Here is a 20588-nt window from a genome sequence, read left to right as displayed (position 1 = left end):
ATGAATTTTTACTTATTCATAATAATTTATTGACATTTTTTATTTAGCGTCGTATTTGAAAAACAATTAAAAATGTTAACTCTTTGTCAGGAGGCGCCAAGTTGTGGGTTCGCCCAGCCGGCTAGTACGAGAAGCCACAGCTTTGCTTAATAATATATTTTACCCGCCATCCGTATAAGGACATATGTAATTAATATAATTTTTATAGTCAAGAATGGGTTCTTAAAATTTGTCGTTACCATGTAAGTACTTATATTTTAAATAAATATAAATTCCCTTTAAGAATTGTATCATGTTGATACAATTTGTACAAATAATAATGTTAATATTTTCCAATGACGTATGTAAATAAATAGATCCAAAGCACAAATGTATGTGAATCATTATAAAGCTACAAACCGAAACGAAAAATTACAAAAAACAAATTTTTATTTTCTAGCGGGTCTCGTACAAGCCACGTACATATTTTGAACTACAATGTTTTCAAAAAATATCATAGTACTTGTGTGTGTTGTGTGTTTTATAGAAAAAAGTAGTACTGCAGGTAAAGAAGAGATAATAGAAGATACCAGTGATATAATAGCAGACAGACCAGTAGAGGTACCAGGAGAAAGACTTGAAGATGATTCAGAAGAAATGGAAGAGACATCTGATGAGTTAACACAACCAGTAGTGGAATCTTCTCTGAGTATGGTATGTAACTTAATATTTAAATGTATGAAGTATAAAAAATATTTTTTTTACAATTTATTATTAGCTGGCAGAGGATGAAGCTTCTTCGAGTACTGCGGTATGTATCTAAAATTCAGAAATATTTAAAAGCTTATAATATACATGAACAAAATAACACAAAAAACGAATACAATAAAATATAGACGGTAACATATTTTCGATGGAGATTGTTAAGACTATTTTAAGCAGAGTTTTGCAAATTTTCATACGAATAAAACGTTATTCGAATAATTATTTTACAATTTATACTCGAATAAAAAGTTATTTGAATAAAAAAATGTCTTCATATAATATAATATACTGTTTTTTTATGTGTTCTAAATGTAGTGTATACAATTTTTAAACGAAATAATGTTTTAAAATATAATTAATTGAAAAAAAACTTAAAAACTATTTAAATAATATTTTTTAAATAATTCGAACAATTATTTTGAAAATCATTTAAAATATTTTTGAGATTATTCAAATAATTTTTTCTACAATTACTCGAATATTTATTTTTATAAATATTTTGAATAATCAGAGATCATAGATGAAACACAACGCTGATTCAAATATCTTAATATATGAAATTGTATTTTATTTTAATCAGTAATAAATAATAGTTAGCAGCTAGAAGAAGTTTCTAGTGCAAAATATAATGTTTTCGGATTTTTCAAATGATTTTAAAGTATAAAACTTTTCAACTCGACATATTTCCTTTCTTGATAAAACAATTCCTATAAATTTATTTGTACATAATTTTCTAGTTTCCAAATCCAAAATTGGATAATATGCAAACCAATTTGCAATGGGAACAGATGTTTAACAACTACGACAACGGAGAAAAAGGTTTTTTGTCTCCAGAGGAACTACAGAAACTTATATACGAAGAGTTCAGGGGATTTATCACCATTCGCAATTTAAAGACATACTTACATTTAATTAATTTGAAGAGTAATATTGAAAATAAAACTATTTTCAACGAAAAAATCATTCAAAATTTGCCGTAATTATTTTCAGAAGAACGAGAAATAAGAGTGGAACATTTAATAAAAATGTCACCGATAATAGCTGTTGTGTCAAAAAAGGTATTTGTTCAGTTTTATTAATGTTACCATAGAGGGTGATTCATTTTTGATTTTTGTAGTTTTTCCTTTTGACGCCAAAAAATTGTATATATATTACTGTGTAAATACCCAATGTGTACAAGTCCCTGGAAGGTCTACGGACTTTTTAAAGATAACGTAAATATCTAACTAACATTTTAAGTTGAGAATAATTAGCTCAAAATATTTAATGGTCGGTTCACTGACACATAGCATTCTAGAATTTTCAGTCGGTCAATGTGTAATTTTTCGCTTTTGCTTCCTCAGAGTGGAAGCTACGGCTCCCTGAAAACAATTATTATTTCGAATATCGCCTTAAGACTAAGACCATATTTTGTGTTTTAATAAAAAATGAAACAACTTGGCATTCTGTCCGTTGATGTGTGGGTCAGTTCTGGTGAAATCTCCTAATGTGTGACTATAGTAAAAAAATGTTTGAATTTTTTTATTTATTCTATATAGATCATTTATTTACAAAAAATATTTTTAAAATACTTTTTTTGGGAAAAAAACATTTGAAAAAAAGAATTTTGCTTATATTAAATTTAAGTTTTGTCTTATGGTCCATATCATCTTTGAACCAAATTTTTTTAATATTCATTTATGGTTTCAAAAAACATGGGCGGTTTACTGAAATCTGCCTACTGTAATGACCCACAACACAAATGTGCCTAAACGAATATGTGCAGACTCACACTGTTTTGGATTTGTTTAAATATTTTATTGTTTTATAATACTTAACCACATTGTTGCACAGTTTTTCTAGATCTATAATATAGTATTTTAATGCAGATTTTCTAAGGAATTAATTGAACAGTTGTGTAAACTGTGTATATTTCCAATAAATATAAGTGTTGCACAAATTTGGAAAATTTTTGTTCAGGCGCATATGTGTTGTGAGTCATTAAAGTTGGCAGTTTTCAGTAGAGCTGAGACCTCGAATCGAATTTTTCTATTATTCGAATAATACTATTCGTATGAAAATAATTCAAATATTCGAATTGTAATGAAATAATTCGGATATTCGAATTTTCGAATATTTTGTCAAATTTATGTTTTTTTTTGTAATTATACATCTATATAAATTGTTAAAATTATATTTGTTGTAATAAGTAATAATATTTATTTTGTCAAAAGAATAATTCGTTATAATTATATTTATTTTGTTAAAAAATTATTTAAAATAGATCAAGGACACCTTAGTTGTCTCTTAATTATTATTTTTTTTAATCTAATTAATCTGCAAAGAAAATAAAGTATTCGAATATTCGAAAAATCGGAACAAATATTCGAATAATCCATCGAATATTCATAGATATATCCATAAATATAAAATTAGACAAAAAAACGGAAAAGAATGGAACCAATTCCGCGAAAGCTGAATTTTGGTACACAAACAGCCCATACCATATTGATCAACATACTAAAAGTCCCCAAGCCTACCTCTTATGCCTAGCCCTCCATCCCTTAAAAAGGGATGGCACGACTCCTTTTCCGTTTCTTTTTATAACTCGATAACCGCTAGACTGACGGTTAAAGTGTAAAGTATAAAAATTAAAGGCCGTTAAATCTACCATAGGAATATGCTAAGTTTTAGACTTTATATATCACCAAATAGCCGTAAGTACAACTTTTTGAAGAAAAAAAAATTTAATTAAAAACAATTTTTTTTAAATTTTATTTTTTAGCTAAAACTGTTGGTTATACGTAAAATTGACCCATTATAAAAATTAAAGACCTTATACAGTTTTACATAGGATACAGGTTTTTTAATTATGTATACATTACTGTAAGCCCCAGCGTTGTTGATAACTGCGGCGGCACTATAACTGTACATCTAATATCAAAAACTAATTATCAGAACTAATTAGTTTCATTCTTTTTCCTAATTTTACTGGACTACCTATTAAGAATGTATAATAAAAAATATCAAACATTTTTTAGCTATGGTATTCGTTTGTGCCAATCCCATATTAATAGCGAAGATGCGTATTCAATTTTTTCTCAAAAACATTATCATTGTGTTCTTTTGGTTATCTAGACGAACTGATTACATTTTGGTAGTGATTCAGATTCATTATGAATTAATTTTTTATTTATTGAACGTAGATACCTCAAATGTACACAGTTTATGTAAATGACTGAACTCGACATGTTTTAATAATCCTGGCTCTTTATTTCCATTATTATAAAAGTTATGACTAAATTTACTGTTTTCAGTCGAATTCACCTTAATCTTGTTAGACCATGATAACTGATACGTCCCGTAAGTGCCAACATATTTTCCGTTTACCAATATATCTAAAAATGGCAACTTGTGATCATTGACGATTTTATATTTGAACGAATGCCATTTTTATTATTAACGGGGAATAGCCTTTAAAAAACTTAAGTATCATTTTTATGTAGTACATTTTTTTTTTTTTTTTTTATTATATATTTTTTTTAATTGTTTCAACATAATCTTGTTTTTACAATATATTAATTAAGTTACATAATTAGGTAGGCATAATAGAGTAATAAAATAATTTATAATTATTTTAATTTAGCAAATTGTACATAAATTATGAGTTGTTTTAATTAGGTCATTAATCTGATGATACCGATGATGAAGATGACGATGATGATTCTGGAGGTAGTAAGATATCTTGTGGGAGACGTGGCTTTAGTCGGCGGTTTTTGGTTCTTTTCCCAATTTTGAAGTGAAGGGCTCCTTCTATTGTGTTTAGTTTCGAATGAAATTTTTTAAATTGTTCATTTATCCATGTGGTTAGGTATGGTATTCCAGTGTCGTTGTGGAGTTGTGTGTTTCGCATATACCATGGGGCTTTGAGAGCTATTCTGAGAAATTTGTTTTGTATCGATGTAGTAAATTAAGAGAAGGAAAGATAAGGATAAAGAAATTTAAAGCATTACAACTCTTGTAACTATCCAATACTAGTTATTAACCAGGCATAATGTTCCTAAAATTATTCCTAATTAAAAAAATTAACTAAGTATAAAATTCGACATTTAAGTTTCAAAAAGTGATAGATTTAAAAAAAAACAAATTTGAGTGCTGTCTAATATTGTAAAATACATAAACTCTAAATGAGTGTCAAATAGAAAAAACTACAAAATTGATGTGAATTATCCTTAATGAATCATCCTGTAAATATTTTTTGTATATAAGACTTATCAAAAAATGTCATTATTAAATTAACATAATATGCGCTTCTAATATTGATTTAGAAAGATAATTCAGAGAGGGAAGAAAACTTCAATACAAATGCGCCTATTTCGAAAACTACATACCTAGAGAAAATAGCGAAAAATGCTCAACTTGGGTATCTGTTCAATATTGAGGCAGAACGTTTTGAAATATTTAATCTCATTAGTCCAGAAGGTAATAGAAAAATTAATTACCTGTTGAATTTTGTTTTTAAATTATCACAAACTGTTTACAGTAAATTTTCCAATTGAAGAGACTTTATTCGTGGAAATAGAAGAAATGTTTGAGGCCTCGGCAGAGGTTAGTAGTTATAATTTTTACTTTACCAGTATGATTAATCATAACAACAGGTGGGAAGATTATATTCAAGTCCTTGAAAAATTTGCAACAAAAATCTTTTAAAATATTATTAATTATATAAAATGTTCTTGTAAGATAATAAAAAAGATAATTTTTCAAATTTTATTCCGTATTAATATCGATTAATTAATAATTTTTAGAAAATGTTTCATTTATATACGACGTCAAGTTTTTCATTCACTTGATGAATTGTGCTTTTAATATTTTATTTATAATTGTATAACCTGACTGAATATTTTAACACTTAAGTATGTAGTATTATATATAGTAGATTCGCGTAAAAATTAAATTTAATAGAATAATGAATACCCATTTTGTGTTTTAATACATATTATAACATAATGTGTTACTTTAAACTTTTAGGCGGACGATATGCTCGAGTCGTTTCTTGCAATAGATAGGAACAAAGATGGCGTTATTACCCGTGATGAGCTGTATACGTTTTTCAAGGAGATAGAACCATCCACGACTAAGGCTTCTACCGACAATATGTTCACGCCACGAGATTTAAACGGCAAATAATTAAGAACAACATTGTAGTGGAAATTGTTATTGATTAGCATTTAATTTTTTTCAGGTGACAATCTCATTGATTTCGGTGAATATATGACAATGTGCATTGAACCCATCTCTATGTTACGCATTAAACCAACAAAACTCGCGAGAATTACTAAAGTATTGCAAGGCCTGAATCTTAAAAAGAAACACATGCGTGAGATAAATCCTACAGGGAAACCTCTATTAAATTTTAAAGGTATATTATTATTTTGCCAATTCTATGTAATTTTTTATTTTTTTGTTTGTACATTTTATTTATATTATGTCTTTGTCGTTTTTACCTTTAGTATATATATTTTTATTTAATATAAGGTGGCTAAATTCAAATTAAATAAACTTAATGGAATATAGCTAGTAAAAAAACCTAAAGAATGATTTTTTATTTTCAATATTTAAATAGAAGGGGGAGATTTCAAACGAAAAAGATTTAGGTTTAAAACCAATGTACGACATAATGGATGAAGACATAATTATAACAATTAAATAGTAATTAATCATATTTCATTAAAAATATAAACGTTTTGAATACCAACTAATTTGTATAGTTTTTAATAATTATTTGTTGTTTGAAAAACGAAAACATATTTTAAATATGTATATTTGTTTCAGATTTTACAGTACCAAGAAAAAACCCAAATAATATACGAAAATGGTTACGAAAATATTAATTACATATGAAGATAATTTAATAGATACATTTCAATAGAAATAAACAGTTGTCAATAATCAATAGATTGTTTAATAAATTTGTATAACTGCTAAAGATTTAATAATTAATGTAACGCACATGTCATAAAATATATGTTTGTATATTTTTCTATTTTTCCATGATACACTAATAAATCTATTTTGTTACCTTATCGCCTAAAATTAAACTAATATAAAAGTTACCTGAAAAAGCTACAAATTTTTAACTTTAATATCCTACTATTTAGGTTTAGATTAGTACCCGTACACATCTATGCATACTAATTAATCCTTTCCTTCGCCTTATTACCTTATATTATATAAATAATTCAAAAAGTTTATAATGACACCTAAAATAAAGTTATTATTATTATTTTTATTATTAGGTTCATTGCTGCAACTACCAAATTCCTCAACCCTTACCTATTATTTACCAATTGTAATTCGCCGTCTACTTCCTACAGTAACAAATGTTTTGGTGACCCTATCACAAAATAGATTTAAGCATGTACATCGTTGTCAGGGCCGTCTTTTTGGCCGTTTTTTGTCCAATTTTCATCTTGTAGCCAACCCAATGGGACCTTCTGACCCCCATACATGCCAAAGCCCATCTTAGTTCACTGCCCCTAAGACAAGACATCTGATCTAGTACTCCTTCAGAATAATTACCATAAGAAACTTGTTATATCTCTTCTTCCATTTGGACATCTCGTGGAAAACCCTAATCTGATTGCATACTATTCCTCTGTGATAACTAGCAGTATTGCTATTTCTTTTTTTTTCTTTTTTTCATTATACTATATTAGGTTAGGTAGAGGTTTTTTCTGTAAGTTTTTGTCTTTTACAAAGTTGCTTTAACATTGGGTATACAGTTCAAACGATTCGCACGTGATTTTGACCTCTATAAAAAGGTCCCGATTTTTACTACGCAGCCTTATTTTTATATAGTTTTATGCAATAGATTTTGTTAAAAATAAACTCGTGTAAACCAAGTATCAACTAAATTCGTCATATATGTTTATGAAAATGTTACGCACAAAATAATATAACTGTACACGTACAGTATTTAAAATGTAATATTACAAACATTTAATAGAATTACTTATCCCAAGGTACAAAAATTACATAATATGTGTACATTCAAATAGACATTTGTATTTTTTCAATATTTTAGTTGAATCTTCTGTTTACACAAAATGACATTTCACACGGACTCTGATGATTTTCGGCAAGGCGTGAGTACTTTGATAAGCTGTTTCACGTTTAGCCAACAACACGAAAGAACACATTTTTAACATGTTTACCGAGATCGTGATATCCTATCCAGATCAGATTGCTGTTTGGAATTATTATAGTTTAAGTGCTGCACAGAGTGTATGCAAACCATGTCTTTTCACGGCAAGCACCGGCAGCAGGCCCTCGAATATATAGGTCCCGGTCGTCTATTACCATCGCTTCATAAACATAATATTAATATGACTCCGGTGATGTTATAACTCTCTGTTTACTCTTGATAAATATAGATCATCATTACTGTTGTTATTATCGTGGAGAAGCGCTCTACACTGTACAAGATATTTTAGAGAAACGTTGACCTGATTTAATAAAAATAAAAAATGTGAGTTTTATCATTATAATATGCAAGTATTCGTATTATTATTGAGACATTATTTCCTACGGGAATCGATATTATATTATATTTACTGTATTAATCGATGGGTAACGCGGCCAAGATGGGAAGCGTGCAATTTTTAAAAACTATAAATTAAAACTTTCTAAATATAATAATAACTATGAACGGACGAATCGTAAAGAAGCGCACTAGACAAATTATAATAATAATATATTGCTGTTATTGCTAAAATCTTTGGCTGCCGAACATCTCCAGAACGGGTTTACATGCGACATAATATTAGCAGGGTACTGTTTTTTATAACAACAATAATGTAACAAATAATGCAAATAAAAGCGAGTTCTGGGTACAAGAAAAACAATAATGCAGATTGAAAATTGTAATTTTAGATCTACCTTCAGTTAGTACCTTCAGATCTCGAGTCCTAGAATTACGGTCGAATCGGTGAAATAAAACAAAAGAAGCTTCCGAAAAATGTTATATCTCGTTTTAAGCTGAAAAATATATGTTTTTCTCATCAAACAAATTTTATTTAATCACAGGTTAATGTAACAAAAACGATCAATTAAGTTGAAAAATTCAAATTAAATTAATTTTGTGACCCAACTTGAACTCACAAGTCACAGCCTTGCTATGTAAATGCGCCCTCGCTTGTGAGATGTTATCTAAGACTTACTATTTTTTTTTAAATTAATATTCTGTTCAAAGTAGAACTATTAGTTTTGTTAATGCGATATTATGTGTATTTTAAATTTAATAACCACTTTAACAAGCTTTGGCCGCAGATGACAAATAATTAGGTATTGAATATATTATATATATATATATATATATATATATAATATTATTATTACGAATAATAATACACGCATTGCCGTCAAAACAAGTCATTTCATTCATTTGCATACAGAATACGATCATTGGTTTATATATTATAAATTATAATACATTTTTAGTTGTAAATTTCATCAAAGGTGAACGACTTTATAATAAATAAAACAACGATTATGTTTGCAGTAGACGGAAAATAATAATTATTGCCGGTCATCGCATAAAAAGAAACGGGATTTATTCCTGTGTATAAATAAATTGGCCAACAACCTTTTTAGGAAAAAATAAATTACTTACACGGGCGGTAAGTGAAAGTGGTTTTTCGCGTTTGCCGTAGAATATTTTCAAAAGAAAATCGTTTCACCACCGGTCGTGGTTTATAGCTTTTTCCAAAGATATTCGGTCCGTTCACATGTGTTTATACGACTTGTGTGTGTGTGATGTGTCTTTCGATACAATAGAAACCTATCTACGTTATTAAGATGATCGTACAACGGGCATTGCGGCGGGGCCAATAGTGAAAACCGTTTTAAACTCATTTTAACGTATACTATATTAATATAATCTGCAATAATTCCAAACATCTTACGGGTAAAATGGCAATCTTTGAGGAGATATTGTGTCGTCGAACCGAACGTTTGGAGTTTTCAAGTGACTTAAACAGTGAACTTTCATCGAGTTCTCTGCTCATCCGCATTAATTTATTCATAACAACCATAAGTATTACAATAAGTGCACGAGTATTAACCGAGAAACATAATTGTATTTCAGCGTTTCTGTGGACCAGCCGGACCGTGGCCTTCTGCGGTAACCTAGCCAGTTAGACATTATACTTGTCCCCTAAACGACTTGCGTATCTTCCAGGTTCCTATTATAATTTTAATACATCTCGTACGTGTACTAATATTGTTTATTATTATAATTATCATCATCATCATCAACGTGATCATCGTGATCAACATGATCATCCGACACATGTGAGTAGTGCGCTGTAGTGTTTCACTTATCCGCCAAAGTATGCCATTCACCTACTTCCCGGGACTGGTTTAGCCGGTGGCCGATCGACCCGTTGGTATTTTATACATGTGTGTTATAGCTGCCAGGTAAATATTATTATACACATACACACATACACAACATAATAATAATAATAATAATAATAATAATAATATACTTTTTATTGGAATCGACGTCGTCCGCATTGGAACCGCGGACCTAACCGTGATTTACTACGGACCGGATGAACAACGTTTGCCCGTTTATATGTTAACTTAGGCAGGAGGTAAGACATGGGTATATTGACATTAAAAACGATAACGACACATTGTTTTGTTCGGACTACCGAGTGCCCGGTAGTTATGGTACCGTGTAAACCGTCGACGGATGACCAATTAAAAAAACGATTGTTGTTTTTTTTTTTACAACCTTATTTAATTCAGTTCTAAATCATATTTTGTTGTCGAAACGAACAAAACACACAGATACGCATTATAAATAATAATAATAATAATATTACCACGTATAGCTAACAATAAATACTTAAAACTATTATACATTTAAAAAAAAAATTAACGTTTTGAATACAATATAAAAGTTCGAATTAAAATATTTAATTAATAATAATAATATATTACGGGTAAAACAAAAAAAAAATATATATTATTTGATAATAAAAATCACATTTTATATACTTAAAAAAATAGTACAAACCAAAATGATAAACCTTAAAATAAGATTTATATAAATATAAAGAAAATAAATAAGTCAACAACTAATGTGCATGTGCCGATTTCATTGGTACTACAAACGAGGTAGTAATAATTAATAATGTTACAGAAAAGTGACAAGGTAACTCATAAGTGGGTGTAAAATCATAGTAATATTTTGGTTTAAGCGTAAACGCGCGTTGATTGTTAAATTCGGTTAAATTTATTATAATAATTATTATTTCATATTATATTTGAATGATATATTATGTAATGTAAACGGCAAACGCACAAAAGTTGTTGAAGTTAAAATAAATGTCTTTTTAGAAAAAATTACTAATTAGACATTCCTTCGCGCAATAATAATACTATATAATCTAAATACTAAAAAAATAAATATAAGTATGGCGTTTTCAAAAACAAAAAAATTAATTGTTCCGATGTATAATATAATAAATAATAATTATGATACGGTTCATTGACTATAGCGCTCGATATATATAGATATTATAGTATAATGTCTTATTATAATTTGTTGGCTATAAAACAAAAATAATAAATCAACAAAACTGTACAATGTACGTCACGCTAGTCGTTGGCCAATGAACAGCGTGAGTTCGAAACAGTGAGCAATTATATTGGCGTGGGTTTTCTTTAAAGAAATGCTTTGTCCAAAAAAACACAAGACATAAGGACAGGACAGAACCGGGCAGAGCAGGGGAGGTTAGCCTAAATTAAATTTAAGACAATAAATAAATAAATTGAGCGTTGGCGCTCGGTGGGTATTACAACGACTATATTGAAATAATATCTAATAATATGTTGTTTGCAATCCGATCGAATTTCATTCAATTAACTGCATAACGTTTTCGTTAATATTCATAATAATACAACAAATATAATTTATTCTAAGATTGGGTAAACGTGTGAATGGCTCGCGGTTTTTTTTTTTGGCACATAAAATTCGAATAAAATATGATAATAGATAAAGTCGTAAAGACCGAGACGAGACGTTGTAGAGGCCGGGATGGATTTTATATGGTGGCCGTCAAATATGTCCACGGTGCAATAAACGAGAGAGGTGAGTTAGGATGATATATATATATATATATAATATATATGAAAAAAATGGAGATTATATTAATATTATATAGGGACAATTATGTTAACGACAGAAGAGTGCCGGTTCGTTGAATAGCTTTTTTAAGCGCTAAATATCGAATAATAAAAATAGTATTAAAAATAAATTGGAATTAGAAACGCCTAATGTTTCTCGTTTAAACGGGTAAGTACGGATTTTATTATTATGTGTTTTGTAAAAAAACGGTTAATTTTAACTCGGTGTATAACACCGTTTAATCGTCATCGCACATATGTGACGTTTTCTGGTAGGGACATAATAAGGCTTTGGTTTAATGCGGGCGCGTGTACCTCTTTTTATATAATAACTGTCGGTGTTTACCGGTAAACGGTGTTGATCGGCACTCACGTGAACACCTGGTGCATGGCCTTCGTTTTATGGACGGCCTGCAGAGTGGGATTGGTGCGGGCGACCTGAGCGTTTTTCCGTCTCTGCGGCAGTGACCTGATGCGCAGGCACAGGTAGGCGGACACCAGACAGGACACCAACAGAATGCCGAGCAGCACGACCAGCGTGGCCGAGAAGCCCACCGTGGTCATGCATATCATGGAAGACGGGTCGACAGTCCGCGTGGGGAACACCATTGTGGTAGAGTTGTTGGAGTCTTCCAGGGCGAACGTCAAGTCGCCGGTGGACACCACTTTGATGATGCGGTTGACGCCGACCTCTTCTTCATCGGTGACCGCCCTCCGGTGTCGTTGTCTGAATCTGCGTTCGTCGCGCGGGTGGGCCGCGGAACCGACGCGGGCGTACACGTCCAACGGAGGCGAAGGCGGTCCGTATTCAGGCACGGCCGGATGATGCGCGGACAACAGGTTGCCGTGCTGAGCGTTTAGTATGGCGTTTGAGTCGGAACACTGGTCCGGGCACTGGTACCGGCAGATCTGAATGGTACACTGGAAGTGCACTTCCATCGAGTCGGGGAATTTGAAAGCCTGGAAGTGTGCGTACGACAGCACAGAAGCGCTGGCGCCGAAATTCTTGATCTTGGTGAACCGGGACATGAGTTTTCCGCGGGTCACGCATCCCTTCTGGTCGACCAATTGGATGGGTGCCCTCTTGCCATCGTGAGCCATACAGTTGCGGACGAGCATGTCGAATTTCGAGTCGTCGTCCTTGATCGCTAACACCATGGTCATTGTCTGACCTATCTTGACTAGCCCAGAAACTTCGGATGCCCAAGGTCCTTTACCCACCTGTAATATCGAGCAAAAATTTTGTAAAAACTTGTGAAAAAATTAATATTCCTAACGTAGCAGTGGAATAAATTGGAATATAATTAATATTAGCAGCTAGCTTGATATATTTTGCTTACAAGCAACGCCCTTCCTCAGTGAAATATTAATTATTTTTATTAATAACACCTACTGCTTAATTGAAGTGTAAACAATTGATTATGCTAATGAAATTACTTGTATTTGCATCCAACAGCCGACGTTGTCTCCGGCGAAATCGGCGCGAACCACGTCCAACATGTCCACCGGGAACGGTCTAAAGGTTACCGACTTTTCGTATTGGTCGTGCCACGTGCACCGGAGCTTTCGCGCTTGATCCCAGACTTCTTGGACTTGTGGATCGTACTGGACGACGACGATGTTCTCGAAGTACGTGCCAGACCCAGAGTCGGCGCCGTAGCCGTACAAACCGTTTTCGGTGTTGCCGGTTGTGCCACACGCGTGTATACTGATCTCGAAGTTGACAGAAGTGCGGCCCAGGCCGGCGGGTAGGTGCACGCAATTGCCGTTGCTGTAATGACCCTTGCTGAACACGATGCCGAAGAACGGTTTGTCGAAGCCCAGGAACACTTTCATCGAGTTCTTCTCACACTTGACGTCCAGCGACACGATCTTGGGCATGTCGGCGGACGCGCTTGTCGGCCACGGATCGCCTAGCGCGTTGCCAACGGGACCGGCCGAGTACACCTTGTCCATGGCTTCGGACTGTGGCTGTTGCTGTTGTTGCGGCTGAGGCGCGTGTTGAACCTGAGGCGGGGGAGGTGGCTGCGGACCGTGGTACGATACGCTGTGGTGGTACTTGCCGGACGGTGGCGGCGGCTGCGGCGGCAGCTGCGACGGACCGCGACTTAATGACGGGTGGCCGCGGGACGGAGCCGCTTGCGGCTTCAGGAAGTTGTGCTTGGCAATAGATCCGGAAGTGTCCTGGTCGCCGATGTCGCCCGTTTCCAGAGCCAATTGGTCCGGATTATGCGTCTCCACGTCTTCCCGGTTTTGAGCCGAAGCCGCTGCCGGTTGGTGTTGTTGGTCGGCTTGTAAGAGTTCATCGATGGCTTGTTGTGTGCCCGAAACCGCTTCGACCACGTCAACTTCTTCGGCCATCTAAAATATTCAAAATGTTTTTTTTTATTACATTTAATTATGCAACTATTATGTTTTATTTGTAAGCTTCCAAATGTGTTTTTAATCTCACAAGTAACGTTTTTTTTATATAATTAATGAGATTTTATTTTTAGATTACATAAACCGAATAGACTAGATAACGATAACTATAAACTAGACACTGATAAGCCGGTAGGGCGTATGTAAATTACTTGTAGGTTCGTTAACATATCAGCCGACAACGGATAGGGTCTTTTATTTAACGATCTACGAATCATAATACCGGCTATCCAGTTATTACTTATTTACATTATAATTTTCTTTTTTTTTAAAACAATTTCAATCAAGAACGGAATAAAAACATTACTGATTACTAGAGAGCTCTTTATTTCATGTCCAATTCAAAAGTGAAGCAAGCCTACTTATTGCTGTATTAAATTATCAATAAAATCTATAAATAGAGTTATTGCCGTCTTGAACTGGATGGTCGATAAACTCTGCAACGTTATGAAGTCCTCGGAAATGCATGTCTATAATATATGTATACTTTGACCTTTTCCTCGCAAAAAACACAAAACGTAAAATACCACAAAGAAAACAGTATCGGTGAATTTGAAGGAAATATCGGATTTTCGGAAAACACCATATAATAGAAATGATATGAAACGTTCATCGTCGAACCGTGTAAGCGATACGGCGCGATAACGGTATAGACCCGACGGTGACAACTTAACCATAACAAGCCCACAAACCCAGTGACCATAGGTATGCATTATTATGGTGCGTGAGCTGCAAGTCAGTGAGACTTGCAGTAGGACATGTCATATACGGTATCGCGTTAGCCGTTGTTAACTAGATCAACGGCGCGCAGCTTGTGCTGTACTATAATAAAATTATCCTGTATATAGTGTAACGGCGGAGACTTGAACGCTTGAACCCTTAATGTAATGATATAGTTGTATTTTTGTTACTTACGTTGCACGCCAGCACTGCACACGATACAAGCAATAGTCTCAGTATCATTGTGTTGTCTTTCGGTAGTCTGTAAAAATACAAATACATTTTCATTAATTTTTAATCAGTATTATACACAAGTTATTATTAGTTTAGAGCCAAACATCTTCGAAAACAAAGATAGATTGGATAGAGACAAAGCAGTTTATGGTTGTGTTACCGAACATTGAACTGGACCTAAGTGTACCGGATCATGATCGATATCAATCGAAGAAAATGATCACCGTGTCGTTTCATTCTCGGTTATGTACATATATTATGTTTGTTTTGGACCAAAATTATTGAATGGCCGAGTAAACTCGGATGGTACTCGTGGAGGTAAACTTTTTAGCCACCTTCGACCTTCGGGGAAGAGAGTAATATTGTGTTTATTTTAGATTAATATGACTTGTCCAGTTTTATGGGTTTTTGTACATACGGGTCTGTTTGGTTCCGAGGTTAAGAAAACATTTAGAATTTACTGTCGAAAAACACCTCACATCGTAGAAAGTGAACGAAACTGGTTAAGATATAGATATTATTTTTTATAGGTCCACTGCCGGACGTACGGCCGTTTAAGAGTCGTTTACATGATCATTACAGTTGTGACTATAGCTTAACACTTGAGAGCAAGTATATTATTATATTGTTTATTGTATATTATTTTAGTAAGTGGACCGTCTAGTGGGTCGTTTGACCGCTCCGGAATAAAAAAGAAATATAACATATTATAAACCATCTCGACTGCATAGTTGTATGCGCCGTTCGTCTTCCGCAGATAGATATATCACATGTATGTATATAATAATACTTATATTGATATAAGTAATAGGAAATGGTCGGACGGATGATTCCGGTTTTCGCGTCGATTCGTCTCCGCGTTCCACTTGTTCTGCAGTAGGTATATAATATATATATATTTTTTTTTTTATATCCTGTCTACCCTAAGGAATAAACAAACACATACTCACTATGATACTAGTGACACACTGTCAGACTTGTGTAAATTATTGGCCTTTTTTAAGCGATACATATATATATATTTTTTATTAGGATCGTTATAAAGCAACAATGCCGGTTCGCGGTCTTTGCCGGTAAAGCACGTCATGGCCCAAGGCGGCGGCGCGTTAGATTTTTTTTTTAACGACTTTATTTATTATTATTATACTGCAGCTGTGTACAATGGTCCCGTAAGTACGCTGTCGTTAAACTTTCACACTATACAATATTGTGTGTGTGCGTGTGTGTGTGTGTACAAGCTGTGTGTGATGTATAGCTTTTCGGGCTGATTTGGACCATTCGAAACGATCGGCCGCCGCGTAATTCGATAATAATGATTTTTTATCCATTTTTTTTTTACTACCGCATAGCGCTGCCGGTCCGTGGAGCCGCCGGCCAAGGAACTTAAAAAGAAATCCGGTTTTGACCGATGCTGAGTGGGTCAGCAGCGACGTTCGTCTTGTGAAAAATGTACAAGGAAAAAAAAATAGAAATGAGTCGAAGTATCAGCTTTTTCTTCTCTCTCTCCGGCACTCCGTCTTACCCGTCCGGGAGTACTAGGTTACTGTGTTGCACTTGCGCTATATGACAACTACTGCTATTAACTACACTTACTCTACTATAGCGTTAATATGAAAAGAAAAAAAACGTACAACAGTTTTTGCAGTTGTCTATAGGGGAGGCCCGCGAGCAGGATTTTACCAGAGGGGGAGGGGAGTTTACTAAATATTATGTTTCTTGTATAATATATTATGATCTCGAAATCTCTACCACGTTTATGGTTTTATTAATATTTCAAATAACGTTGATCATTTTTTTATAATTAATATTACTTATTAGTATAGCTCACATTGCAATATTGATTGAAACTATCGGAGGGGTTAACCCCCCCCCCCCTCAAACCTCCCCTCGTGTGCGCGGGCCTTGTATTTGGGTATGTGTGTGGGACGTTTTTTATGTGTGCGGTAAATTGTAAAATTATGTTCAAACGCCTCGACTTGATCGAGCAACCGTGATCGATCCATTGATCATTGATCGCCATTTCCGCCGATCGGTTTTTGTTATAATAAATAAATAAATATATATATATAAATATATATTAGTAGACACGGGTGGCTTAAATGCGGCTTGTACGTTATAATCACCATCGGACGATTATTATAATATATTATTATAAGCCCGGCGGTGGTCCGGGCGAATTATCGGATTATTCGACCACCTCCGGATTTTCTAGGCCAAATTTCTTCTTCGATCGATTTTTACTGCACTTGCCGGCATCGCCGCGGCAATATAAGTAGAGAGGAAGATAATAATATTATATACCGCCGTAGTGGTCGGTCATGACGCCGCCGCCGCCGTGACCTACAAAAAACACACATCTGAAAGTTTGATTCGGCGGCCGATAGTAATTATCTGCAAACGCGGATTATCGCTTTGACGTTGAAAAAATCAAAATCAAACGATATAATAATAATTGAAAACAGCTAATATCCGACCGATGATAACTCATTACCCAACGCGGTTGTGTAAGTACATAGTATTCTGTTCAAACGTGTACTGATCAATGACAGTCCAATCGTCGATGGTCCATTCAAACCGACCGCGGACCGATTTGAGTGTAATAATGATTAAACGCAGCATAAAGTTTCCCCAGAGACAACCGGAATCATATGAGTGTCACGAGTAGGTACGGTTTTTGTTGGGTTTCTCAGCAAATACAATATTTACACAATAGCGACACCTAGTGCGCCGTCGACTTAATCTTATGAAACGAGACCGTCTCGCCTATTGTCCGTCCCGTACAATACAACAGAATATTTATACTATATTTTCGCTGCATACACATAGGTACACACGCACTCATTTTCTCTGTGCGTCTGTTTCTCTCCGGTTTACGTGCCTGTGCATGTGTAATGCCGTTGAGATTAGAATTATTATTAATACCGTCGATATTTGTTTTTAAACAGCTTTCTTTTTCCTCGTTGGTCTCATTGTCGCAGCCTCAAAGTTCAACGTGCCGCCGCGTGCGTTTTCACTTTTGACCGAAGAATAACGGACGTCCACAAAAGTCGACAAAGTCCTCGAAAAAGTCTTTTTAACCGTCGAGTAATATCCGTATTGTAAGGTTAAATTGGATTATTATACCTATACTAATTATCATCACGACAGTATAACGGACGGTGTCGATTAGTTTTTTCTTAACGCGTGTCGTTGAGGTCTTAAACGCCTTCACTCGTGCGCTATATCCCAAGCAATCGTTTACACCGTCATTAGACAAAAAGCACCATAATAATCATTATAATTTACCACGATACACACCATGAGTAACTACTCAGTTATACACATTACACCCTTAGAGAGTTTGATAGTAAAAAAAAAAGATAAATATATATGTGTGTGTGTAGCACGAAAAAAATTAACAGAAAAATATCTAAACCGGTTTTTTTTTGGAAACCGAACCATGGAAAAAATTCAGTTTAAAACGCCTTAACACATGTGTATAGGTACTTTCACAATAATGTATTATCTTTTCATCCGAAATTGTTAATCGCCAATAAATACCGTCAATTCGCCCTATGGCATACACTGTTGCCTCGTTTGGTCTTTTCAAATTTGTCGAACACAGACTTATCACAATATAATGCTGGATTTTCGCACAAACTACTAATATACCTATATAAATGTGTATGATGCATACATACTATATTATACCTACGCCATAATCGACGACCATGTCAAGTAAACATAATATGTCTGTAGTTGTAATTTCAACCCGTTACTGGCGGCGTATGCACACAAACATCAGCGTTGAGCAATAAAAAAAAATACCATCATAAACGTCTTCTACTAATGCACACGAGTGTAGATATTATAATTTTGTTAAATTTTCACATTTAAGATTAATACACATGTACCAATTTTTTACTATTTGTCGCTTCTATTAACTCGGCTGGATCATTATCACTTGTGACGGTTCGTTAACGCTTTTCGGTCGGTTCAAACGATCATTAACAAACGTGCTTATCATAATAATCAAAATAATAATATATTAGTATCGTTAAAAATGGTATCGCAAACCAGTTTTATACATTTTTTTTTATCGTACACTTAAACAAATACAACAATCATTCGTTCCGACGAAATCCATTCAAATGTTTTTTAGTGGCTCGTTGTAACTGCAAACGGTACAGTCGGGGGTCATACACATGATAATAAGATGAAGGTAACTGACGTTGATTGAGTTTTGGCTAAAAGAAACGTGGGCCCAGTTGGCTTCACCAAAATATTCAAATGTCAATAAACGATATTATGACCTAACCGGTCCATGGTTGAAATATACAGGTTGCACGTGGTCTCGAATTGTTATCTCCGAAAATTAATTGGCGGTGTAAGGGCATATCAATTTTGCTATTACTGTGTACATATATATATATACTTGATTTTGGATCCCGTTACGCTGACATATGTGTGTTCATCAATGTTAGGTAACTGTCGACCAAAAACCAAATACTAGTACTAACAGAAATCATGTCCGAACGGACGGCGATATTGTTGCATAAGTTCAATACGAAATTACTTTACAATAATTTACCAAACACTTATGTTTTAAATCGTTAAACTTAGAAACCAACCAAAGGTAAGTGCGCTCTAACCATGTGACGTTAAGCAAAACAAAACGCTCTTGGAAACTTTTTAGAATTAGTGTGCTTACACTATACTTAGCAATATATATAAATATCGATATCCGCGGTTATTTTCGAACGGATAATGCGCTGAACTAGACCCGAGTAATGCAGCTAAACGGTTACAAAATATCTTACCTTCAAGAGATTACAAGCTTGACGCGCTGAGAGCCGTACACCGTTTTTTAGTAGACAATAAAGCCGCACTCGTTTAATGTTAAGGATATAACAAGCTGAAAACAATTTGGACTGATGCAGGAGCTTTGAAAAAACAAAAAAAAAACAAATGCACAAAATCTTTACAACGAACTTGGCCGAACTAGTTGACGCGACGGTTTCAAGACGATTAGTGATTGAGAACTCGTGGCCGGCAACAAGAAAAGATCAATGAGATCCATCCATCTCTTAGACTCCGGTGGCTTTGCAGGGGCCGATGATGATATTGAAACGGCGACAACGTGTTTCCGTGCCCCTCTCCTTTCCCCGGGCTCTCGGCAGCCACTTGGTCATGACCTAGACCTCAACAGGAACAAGTCGGACGGTCTGGTTTCATCAAAGCCCGCATATCAATTAGTCTGCTTGCGAGCATTCCCCTCCTTTCACTGCTCTCTCTCTCACTCTTTCTCTCTC

At 34.0% G+C, this 20588-nt stretch overlaps 2 protein-coding genes across 3 annotated transcripts; one reads left to right on the top strand and one right to left on the bottom strand.

Moving 5' to 3' along the window:
* Positions 1-379: 379 nt before the first annotated feature.
* On the top strand, positions 380-6809 carry LOC126838594 (uncharacterized). 2 transcript variants are annotated; one of them, XM_050573129.1, is made up of 9 exons: positions 380-693; positions 758-790; positions 1482-1668; positions 1738-1802; positions 5052-5205; positions 5267-5331; positions 5755-5905; positions 5969-6145; positions 6559-6809. In XM_050573129.1, exons 1-9 carry the CDS (start codon positions 478-480, stop codon positions 6615-6617), a joined length of 1107 nt encoding a protein of 368 aa, XP_050429086.1. In that variant the 5' UTR covers positions 380-477; the 3' UTR covers positions 6618-6809. The 2 variants fall into 2 exon arrangements, with proteins under 2 accessions (XP_050429086.1, XP_050429085.1); XM_050573128.1 differs by having other exon boundaries at positions 381-693; positions 1735-1802.
* A 4899-nt stretch (positions 6810-11708) lies between these two features.
* Positions 11709-20383, bottom strand: LOC126838592 (uncharacterized). Its single transcript, XM_050573126.1, has 4 exons — positions 20097-20383; positions 15259-15325; positions 13360-14283; positions 11709-13143 (listed from the first exon to the last, which is right to left on the bottom strand). The coding sequence occupies exons 2-4, from the start codon at positions 15304-15306 to the stop codon at positions 12292-12294; spliced, it is 1824 nt and encodes a 607-aa protein (XP_050429083.1). The 5' UTR covers positions 15307-15325; positions 20097-20383; the 3' UTR covers positions 11709-12291.
* Between the last annotated feature and the right edge of the window lie 205 nt (positions 20384-20588).

This window comes from Adelges cooleyi, unplaced genomic scaffold (genome assembly GCF_023614345.1).
Source record: "Adelges cooleyi isolate 19-005CV unplaced genomic scaffold, UGA_ACOO_1.1 ACOO_flye_CR_arks_rails_tigmint_CR_PRNA_30, whole genome shotgun sequence".
Lineage (NCBI taxonomy): Eukaryota > Metazoa > Arthropoda > Insecta > Hemiptera > Adelgidae > Adelges > Adelges cooleyi.
The sequence above is the reverse complement of the archived record's forward strand: the minus strand, read 5'-3'. Positions and strand labels throughout refer to the sequence as shown.